Source organism: Brassica oleracea, chromosome C4 (genome assembly GCF_000695525.1).
Source record: "Brassica oleracea var. oleracea cultivar TO1000 chromosome C4, BOL, whole genome shotgun sequence".
Taxonomy (NCBI): domain Eukaryota; kingdom Viridiplantae; phylum Streptophyta; class Magnoliopsida; order Brassicales; family Brassicaceae; genus Brassica; species Brassica oleracea.
In genome coordinates this window covers 839,219-849,528 of record NC_027751.1, presented here as the reverse complement: position 1 = coordinate 849,528, position 10,310 = coordinate 839,219, and the positions used below count along the sequence as shown (strand labels likewise).

The following is a 10,310-nucleotide window of genomic DNA, read 5'->3' as shown; positions in this document are numbered from 1 at the left end:
GGTTATCTTCTCTCTTCGAACGTCTTTGATTTCAATATTAAAGCTGTGATACCAATTATTGAAACCAAAGGTATGATCGTAGCTCAACAATCAAAGTTAATAATCTCAAACTCAAGAACTCTTTATTTCCTTTAGAAAACCGTAAAAACTAAAAGCTCTCAACACACGTTAAGCTCTACCACATCATGATAGCTTCTTATATAACAACTCATAGTTTCCTAAACTCATTAGGATAAGCTTAACTAGATAAACTACAAAACAAGATATTCAAATTCTAAACTCATTAGGATAACAACAAGATAACTTCAAGCTTAAGTTAAGTCAACACAACTTGCATGCAAAGATTAGACCAAAAAAAACTTACATGCAAAGTCTCTCTACACCTTGGAGATTCCCCTACCAAAAGCTCCTGCATCATTATATTTGTTCTCCCTTTTGCACACTTTGAATAATTCTTATTAATTAAATAAAGTTCGAATATGTATGAAATAAAAACAATTGATTGTATCAATCTCTGTCATTTTTTGACTAAAACGATCTCTGTCATTATTTCATTATATTTTACGAACTAATTTTTAACGAAATTTTACGAACTTAAGACAACTATTTTTTTGTGGAAGATTTTTTGGTACAGTGGTTTGATCAAAGGTTCATTGATGCTTCTACACCAGGAGGTTTCAGTTTCAATTCCCGGATAAGGCAAAATTATGTGAATTAATGGAGAAACGGCAAACAAGAGATCTGCAGCATGGCGCAAAGAGTACCGTCAAGCATGGATCTGATAGAGCGGCTTAGGTGACGCAGCCAAATGTGAAACCTCATAAGACATGTAGAATTGACGGCTGTAGAATCGTCTGTAATATTTCTCAGAGTTTGTAATGTCATAATATATCTAACGTTAATAAAAAAAGACAAATATTTTTTAATTACAAAAGGCTTGCTATTGAATACCAGAAATGTTAAGAATAATAAGTTAGACAAAGAGCAAGGCAGTACCACATTGGTTTAAATTAAAACAACCAATTTTGTTATTACTTTGTCTTTTTTTTTTGGACAAAATTGTTATTACTTTGTCACTTTTATAATCAAACCCTGACTAATATTTGAATTTCATTGAAGAATGTAATAAATTTGAAATTTCATAAAAAATATTTCTATTTCATTACAATTTAACTGTAGAAACGTATGTCAATAAGTATACAACTGAGTACAGGTTCAGATGAACGAGCTTCTCTCTCTTCTCTCTACCTATATCTTTCAGAGAGAGATAGCTCTGCCGTGTACTCTTTGGCGTCGTCATCCCGTGGTTGGGCCCCTTTTCCGACATCGGTGGCCTTCTCAGCATCGCTTGGCCGGCTTTTGGCTCCGGTGACCTACCTTTCCTTCCGATAGAGTTACTGGCACTTGGCTCTGTCATCTTCACCTTCCTCTCCGGCGAAGATGGTGGCTTTATCTCCGGTTCATCCAGATCTCTTCTCCTCCGCTTCAGATCTCTTTCGGTTTCAGTTGAGCTCCGCCTAAGATTTTGATGTTTTTCTCCTTCCCTTGGATTGGGTTTTTACATCTTCTCTCTTCTCTTTATCTTTAAAGATGTCTGAGTTCATTATTAGGAGAATTGATTTCTGTGTCGGTGTCTTTGGACTGAAACCTTGTTATAAGCGGAGGATATGGCTTCAACTTGGCGTCTTTGTGTGGCTTCGATTGATGGATTTACTCTCGGCTTCTGTCGATTGATATTTTCCAGTTGTTGGTGCTTCGATGTCTTGGCTGTAACGTTTGGCTCATCTCCTTTCTAAAGTCGTCCCGACGGTTCTTCTCTTCGGTGTCCTGTTTCCGGTGTGTCCGGTGGATGTCGGAGAGATGCTCCGGTGACGATTTTCCGACCGTGAAGACGTGTGGTGTCTCGGCGACGCGTGTCCTTTCCTAGCTTCGGCATATAACACGTGTTCTTCCGATGAGGCAAGCACCGCCTTCCTCTGGGTCTTTTTTTTGGTTTGGGCTATTTTGGGCTTCTTTGATTTTTCCTATCGTGCTATTTGGCAGAGTTCCTGGGCTTCTCCTTATATCTTTTGGTTTGTTGGGCTTTTAGCCTTAATAAAGATCGATTTTTAGTGAAAAGAAAAAAAAAGTATACAACTGAGTAACCGACCCTCTTACATGGCAACTTTCAATTGTCAAACCCTACCTTACGAATACGATGCAGTATATAAATAATTTGTTATCGGATCTATATTAAAAAAATCTATATAAAATGAAAAAAAAAAGAATTATCGCGACAGAAAAAAAATACCGTGCAGTGCCAGCCCAAGGTTATAATCGAATAATGGAATATGTGAAGATATTAAAGTTTGGCAAAAGGCCAGACATGTTGTAGAGCTTAAAGCCCATGTATAAATAAATTTGCTTAAAAGCCCAGATAACTCACAAGTCATAAAATTGTACAGAAATAGCACTTGAAGGTATTACAGTTTGTCAAAAACCTGAAATATTGGCTGAATACCCTGTTCGGAAACGCATTACGCGCTACCCGTGCAACGACTCCGGGCCTATCGAGTTATTAAAAAAATCGGGGTATACGCGGAGGCTTATTTTTTATAATTTTTAGTTTTAAATATACAAAAGATTCAACAAATACCAAATTAGATCATATTTAATCTAAAGAATTTTTATTTCAATTGTTGTCTCTTCAATCATATTTAAATTTAACACAATTACAAAAACCAATCCACTCACAAGAATCACCAAAAAAGTATATAGTTTTGATCAATGAAAAATAAACAAAAATATTAAGGATTTTTATTTACTAGCAAAACATATAATTTCATTAAGAGACAAAGATGAATAGATAAATCAAACAAACACCATAAGTTCTTTTACAAAAAAAAACACCATAAAGTTCATAAGATGAACAAATAGAAGACACAGTTGACTAGTAACAAAAAAAAACAAATAGAAGAGACGTGATGTTTGGTTGTCGGGGCAAAACTTGGGGCTTATTGAACTGATCATTTGAGAGGATTTCATTATATACAAAACTCAAAGGAATTTCTAAAAACTCTGGATTTAAACAAAATCTTAGGGGGTGATTAAAAAGGGATTTTAAGAGTTTTTAGATATAAATAAACTTTTTTTTATGAATTAAACATATAAAATCACGATACTAGAAACCTTTCTATCACGATTAAACAGAAGCTTTATTAATATCTTAAGAGGCTCATAAGCACACTGAATAATACTCAACATATGCATGACACGTTGTAAGGCAGTGAACACTCATGTCTTCCCTTTGACACGTCCACGTCATTCAAGCTTCAAGTGGAACTACATCAACGAGAGAGCCTCTCTACATAAATAATTCTTCTTCAGCTTCTGAGTTATCACAGTTGAGTACTTGTCCGTTTGAATCATCACCAGATCAAGTAGACAAAATTTTGTTAAAAGAGCAGATCAAAATCATGTCAGGTGTATCTCTAGCAGTGGGTCCAAGAACCGACATGGACAAAACGTCTCGGACTAGTGAGAATGGACGGTGGTTGGGGATTACGACGGCCAGGTGATGGCGGCGGCTTAATGGGATCACAGAGGGTAATAAAGCTTCAACTAGTGTTTGTACTTTTTGGCCGACGATAAAACGAAGAGGATGAAATCCTTTTTTTTTTTTTTTTGTGAAATACCATTTCATTAGGTGGTATTTACTCTAACTGAATTTTGACTACAAATCTTTTTTTAGATAATCCAAAATAATTTTTGATACATATTATTGATGAAATTCCAATTTTCCAATAAGGGAGGATTTAATGAGATTTATACAAATGATAAGTTCGATAAGCATGGATTTGTAAAAGGTTTTATAAATACTGAATCCAATAAGGTAAGATTTGCTAAAACACCAGAATTCTATCATATACCTAATCCAATAAGTCAATTAATAATGTTTTTGATGAATGGGCCAAAATACATTTGGGCTAGAAAACATATCCCGCGTAACGTAATCGTTATGGTCCCAACGATTTTTTAATAACGCGGACGCGTAATCGGTTTTTCACGCTCGATTCGGAACAAAATCGGACAGCCGTATAACTTAGCCGAGTTGACCTTATTCGCCACGGACAGCACACGAATCACGTAATTTTCGAACAGGGGCTGAATACATCGTAAGAAGGCCTATAGGATCTGTAGCTCAACGATGTCGTGTTCAAGTGTTTGATATGAAGAGGCATAATTTATCTAAAAAAAGTACTAACAAAGTTCTTCGCAGGGAAAAGCTTCTGGACACATCAATAAGTAATAAGTTACATACAATCCTTGAATCGAATAAACTTCTTCTGCAATGTAATTTTTTTTTGGTAATCTCTGGAATGTAAATTTGTCTGCATGGTTAGATCGATCAGTTGAGAAGATGTTGTTAACTAGCATTCATCATTCTTCTCGTGTTCCTAATACAAATGTTTTGTAACGAAAACATAAACTTAGCTCTTGTCTTGATCATTACATCTTGATGCACAAACTATATATTATTATATATAATGATTCTCTGCCTTTGATCCATTATTCATCCAAATCAAGTCTTAAACTTGCTACTTAGCTACAAAGCATGATAATTACTTAATACTACTACTTAGTACAGAATTACAAAGACTAACTGGGAGAATATACTACTCTTTCTAACACAATTTATACAGACAAAAACCATATGATATTTGAGCTCAAAAGACTAAGCTATCGCTTTTTTCATGACCAAAAATCCCACCATGGGCAATTGCTGCTGGATTGGTCCAAGAGATTAGCATTTGATTTGAAACCTCCCCAGTCATCAGATGATGTTAAGCAACTATCAGCTGGCTCCACAATGTTCATCAGGTGATCTGCTTCTTCCTCAAACCCACCAAAGTACTCTCTCTTGATGTTGTTATTGTACCCACCATCATCATAATCATCATTATGATGACCACACAGAACCCCATCATCACCCTTCTCACACACTTCCATCTCTGGCCTAACCTCCTCCTCCTGTTCACGCCTTGTGTTCTCTTCGTTTTCTGATTCATGATCTGTGCTGCTTAGAGCCACCACCGCTGCTTGATCACCACAACACAGTCTTTCCTCCTCGTGCGTTTTCTGCACCTCTTCGTTTAGTCTATGCAACTGCATATAAAGTTATAACATGTCAACAACTCAGTAAAGATCTATTACTTGCTTCAGTTAAACATTCAAACAAAGATTTTTTTTTAATCACATGATCAGTCCTTAATTGAAGTTTATAACCATTAAACACATTTTTTTATCATTAATTGCAGTTTATAACCATTAAAGCATGGGTTTCTATCAAATCATGTGATCAACCTCTTTAATTAATTATGTTAAGATAACAATACCTCAGAGACTAAAGCTTGCTTTTCTTTCTTGAGTGACTCAAACTGAGAAGCCAACTCGTTATAGTTTTGTTTGAGAATGTTGAACTCTGTCTCGAGCTGCTTCGATTTCCAACGAGCCCTCTTGTTCTGAAACCATATAGCCACTTGCCTAGGCTGCAAGCCAAGCTCTCTGGCTAACTGAACCTTCTTCCTCGGCTCAAGCTTTGTCTCAGACTCGAACATCATCTCAAGTGATTTGATCTGCTCGTCACTAAACCTTCTCTGATTGTTCTTATTGTGATTGCTCTTCTTCATGGCCATGAAAGGATCTACTGACATCCTCGCCAGATAATATTCCTCTCCTTCTGTCATCTAACCTGAGAGGATTTATGATGTATTTTTTATATATTTTTTGAATCTCTGTTTTCGAGATGCTGGCTCTCTATATATGTGGTGTTGAGGCTAAGATTATTACGTTCAATTTTTTTGATGATATAATGAATTTTTCGAATTTTTGTTGTATATAATAAGATATAAACTTTAGGTTGCTTTATTGCAAGTTTTTTTATTCTTTTTGAGCTAAACGATTCGTGTGTCGACAGGTAGCAATAGGGGCGGATTTTGGCTGCTTATAGAGTCGTCGCTTTCACTTGTTAAGTCGAGTTTCATTTCAACGTGAACTAATCATCTAACTACTGATTAATAATTTCCACCTTTTATTTTCTTCTTTTAGATAACTATGCTATTTTATAAACCTTTCTTATAAATATCACTTTTAATTTTCTTTTCCAAAAGTATCGCCAAATAGAAACGCCCAAACACTCTTTCTAAATTATTACATATTTTAAAAAACTTTTACATGAGCATTTTAGCGATTTAGATTGTGGTATTTACATTGTATTTTATCAAAAAAATATTTGTTTGCCATGAATCCTGATTTTAAACCAAATTAGGATTGCCGTTCGACGAAAAAAAAAAAAAAAAAAAATTTAAATTAGGATATCTAGATAGGATCGCCCTATCTCCAAATATCCGTTTCTTGATTCTTTCTGAAGATCTTTTATTGATTTATCAAATTAGAATTTTATGTTACAAGATCATTGAAAAATTTGGACTATGCATTCTAAAACAAATATATTTTGAGACAAAAAATGTAATCAAGTACTCTAAATTTTCGTGGACCTATTGCCAACTAAATTGTTGATCACTTGTGGACTTTGTCACCAGATAGAATGATCTATGTATGTTTCAACCAAAAAAGTCTTTAAAACAAATATTTCTTATATTATTTTCGAAAAAGAGATTATGATCATAGTATTTTTTTTTTCTTCACGGTGACGACAACGATAACAATTTAACAAATACTAGCAGTAATGTGAATAGCGACTCTTGCTTTCGTGATTAGTTTAAGGTTTTCGTTCACCTTGCTTGTCGGATATTTCTTTTGACTAATTAATACAAACACCAATTATTTTGGGCCATCTATGCTTGACATTTTCCAACCTATAGCTTTCACCTAATACAGAATTCATCTTCTCTTCGGAAAAAAAAATATTTTACCACAATACAAATCTTAAGGTAATTTCAGTTGACATTTATCTTTATATATAGGAGATAAACATGTAAATTAGACTTGAAATTTAGAAAAGTGGCAATCAAAACCATCAAGTTCGGCCACTGAAAACTAGCCAACTGGTTGTAATCAGAGAATGAGATATCTTTGCTTTCGGACATGAAAGTTGAAAAAGAGCTGGCGTGTCAGTTGATTTATGGCGGTTCCTGCCTATTTTGGCCCAGCAAAAGGTCACACGCGTCGCGGCTTACTTAAATGTTGCGGTGTCTGATAAGAGCTGAGCCGTAGTAGAAGACAAATTCTCAAAAAATTAAATTTTAATTTCGGAAAATAATTCCTTGTCTTGTTTGTATTTGCAAGCTCCACGACTTGCCTCGTGTAGTTCTGCTTCTATATTTTCAATTAATTAGTAGGGTGTCACGTTTCGCAAAGTTTTTTGCAATTTTTTTTAATTTTTTTTTTTAAACGTTTCGTTTCGCAAAGTTCTTTGTTTTTATTTGATGGCCATGTACACCTATGGTATGAAACAGTGAAAATAGTTTGGTTCTTCTAAAATTAATAAACATCTCTGATATAATTGAATGCATTGTCTCAAGGGAAATGGTACTCTCTCCCTCTCTCTTAAGAATTCTTGAGAGAGAAAGACTGAATCGTGGTGGTTCCTTTCTTCCCCCTTCCCTCTGGTCTGTGATATTAACTCCGGTACACGGTAATCTCCTCCGCGGTATAGCTGGCTTAGACTCTCGTGCTCCGCGATCTTCTAAACGGAAGCATCCAGCTTTGTTTTTATGGCGGTGTTGATGGCTTTCTCCCGGGGTTATCCCGGCTCCCTAAGCTCCGCTAGTCTCGTTCTCTCATTCTCACCATCGATTGATTTCCTCTTCGGACAGACAGTCCGAGTTCGATCGGAGGATCGATCTTGATTAAAGTTGGTTTTTATTATGAAGCAAAGTATGGGTTTGGACAAGATCTCAGTTCTAATCGATTGATGCTCTACAAACCTCAGGGTATGTACTTAGCTGATGAAGCCTTTATCTTCCAATACAGTCGTTGGAGGTGGCTTTCTCGGTGGTTGTGGTTGAATTCCTGGTGGATTCCGGTGGTTTTAATTGCTTTGTTTGGTTCGGTGGAGGAGATTGAAGTCGAGAAAGACAGTGGAATTTCGTGTTTCCGAGATGACTCCGGTGGGAGATGGAGGATTTCGGTGTATCGTAGGATGCGCACCGGCCTTGATCCTCGAGGTGGTGAAAGCGATGGAGGCATGGGCGACACGTGGTTACTCCGTTGTTGGAGTTAAACACGTTGTGAACATTAGGTGTTGTTTCTTTTTTGGGTTGCCTGTTGTTGGGCTTTGGGTGTGGATTTTCTTTGGTTTGGGCTTTTGTTTAGGGTTTCCTATATTGGTGACTTGACCTTGTCTTTTCGAGCTTGGTTCTTTTAATAAAAATCAGATAGTGAAAATAAAAACATCTTTGATCAAACTATGATACTTCGCATCCGATATTTACATGTATTTATATAACATTCCACGACCACGAGAATCAAACCTAGTCATAAGTCCTAAAATAAACGTTGTTTTACGACTAACATTTTGCTCGATATAGTTACAAAAAAAAACATTTTGCTCGATATGGGATGCGCTTCAAAGCGTCGTGTAGCGTTACATACAAACCAGCTTTGGTGGCGTAGGCAAAGCTTTGGTAAGTATTTGAAACCTCCCCTTCAATCCTCTTGCGCTTCGTAGACAGAAAAAGTTATAAGCTTGGTGGAGATCATTGGGAACTAGCTACTCCGGAGACGTCAAGGGAACTCCCGGCATCCGAGGCAGCGAGGAGAACCTCACTTTCCCGAGAATCACATTGGGTAGAGAACGGCTACCGATATCAAAGGATTTCGAAAAACAAACTAGCGGAATGTGTCAAGTTTAGTGGACGGGCGAAGCTTAATAGTTTGATTTCGATATTTTGTTCAAAACAAGCTTGTAACCGTATTTGATTTCTGATTTTTCGGACAGATTTTATTTATAAAAAAAAAAATTGTTCAACAACAGTAGTATTTTAAAACTACACTAAATTAGTATTCTAATCTTTAGCCAAAAAAAAAAGTATTCTAAGACCACATTCTATTTTTTTCCCGCAAAAGATTACAAAAATATACTGCAAGATACTACTAGATCGATTAATCTGTAATTTTAGATCATAATTAACCCCAATCCCTTAACTGGGGTTCTTAACTTCGGTTAAGAGACGGTTCTTAGTTTTTCTTAGATTTTAACTAAAAGAAACTAAGAATTATCTCTTAAATAAAAGATATAAGAGCCGTTTTTTAGCCGAAAAGTGTAAAAAAAAAACAAAAAAATGTCAAATCATGAGTTAAGAACTCCGGCTAAGAGATTGAGTTTAATTATGCCCTAATATCTAATGGTGTAGACACATGATGCCAACTCGAGCCAACGAGGAAGAGACATTTTGCACCGTCTCAAAAAAAAGCTTATCTTTCCCTGATAATTGCTTCATAGAATTTATAAATGAAAAAGAAATATCTAATTACTTTTGGTCAAATTCATCATTGGTTTTAAACGTTATTATCAAAAAGGATATAATACGTGTAAATTCTGTGTCACAAACGACTCAAGTGGCCAACAATCTTACCCTACTTCTTTAACTACTACTACTCGTTAAAGCGATATTGGAAAATAAAGCGGCTCGACTTTTCTTACCGAGTAAATTAACAAATAAATCCATCTTAAAATAAGCATGTTACAGACATCAACAAAATAAATCCATCTGGCTATTGAACCAGAGTTTCGCAGTTAACTTTTGTACAAGAAATATAGTTATACTATATATGTTACAGGTCATAAACTACAACTTTTTGAAAAAGAAGAAACAAAATCTTTCTCGTAAAAAAAAACCAAGGCAGGAAGAAAATAAAATGAACAAATTATCCCAAGTCACAAAAAAAAAGAAACCAAAATGAACAAGCAAAAATTAATGAAGATAACGAGTGATGATAGGACATGAACTTCATCCGTATTAGAATTTTTTTTTTTGTTTGGTTGGTTTCCCTTTCTACTTGGAAAGAATATCTACAGACTACAGTATAAGGAAGTACAAGTACGTTCATCATAGAAGAAAGATCTAATTAATTGCTTCTTCTTTTTTTTTTGACATCGATCTAATTAATTGCTTATTTGTCATCGTAATCAAAGCTATTAACTCTTAATTATAGCTATAGAAATGTTAAATGATATCAGTCATAGAAGTTGATAATACCATGTCAAGAGAAAAACCGAAGATTAGGTTTTGGTGCTGACTTTGTCCAAAGACCTTCACCTATTTTAGTCATGTTATCTGTTCTTTTGCTTTAGGTTTCGTTCTATT

General features: G+C 35.3%; 1 protein-coding gene across 1 annotated transcript; it reads right to left on the bottom strand.

Annotated features, from left to right (window-relative positions):
- Nucleotides 1-4,495: 4,495 nt before the first annotated feature.
- On the bottom strand, nt 4,496-5,860 carry LOC106337207 (homeobox-leucine zipper protein ATHB-7). The gene is made up of 2 exons (XM_013776272.1): nt 5,376-5,860; nt 4,496-5,145 (listed from the first exon to the last, which is right to left on the bottom strand). The coding sequence occupies exons 1-2, from the start codon at nt 5,724-5,726 to the stop codon at nt 4,732-4,734; spliced, it is 765 nt and encodes a 254-aa protein (XP_013631726.1). The 5' UTR covers nt 5,727-5,860; the 3' UTR covers nt 4,496-4,731.
- Nucleotides 5,861-10,310: the final 4,450 nt, after the last annotated feature.

Excerpts from the sequence above, each read along its gene's own strand:
- LOC106337207 (XM_013776272.1), bottom strand. The coding sequence starts at position 5,726 with ATGACAGAAGGAGAGGAATATTATCTGGCGAGGATGTCAGTAGATCCT. Across the intron at positions 5,146-5,375 it reads AGCAAGCTTTAGTCTCTGAG|TTGCATAGACTAAACGAAGA; the intron begins GTATTGTTATCT and ends CTTTATATGCAG.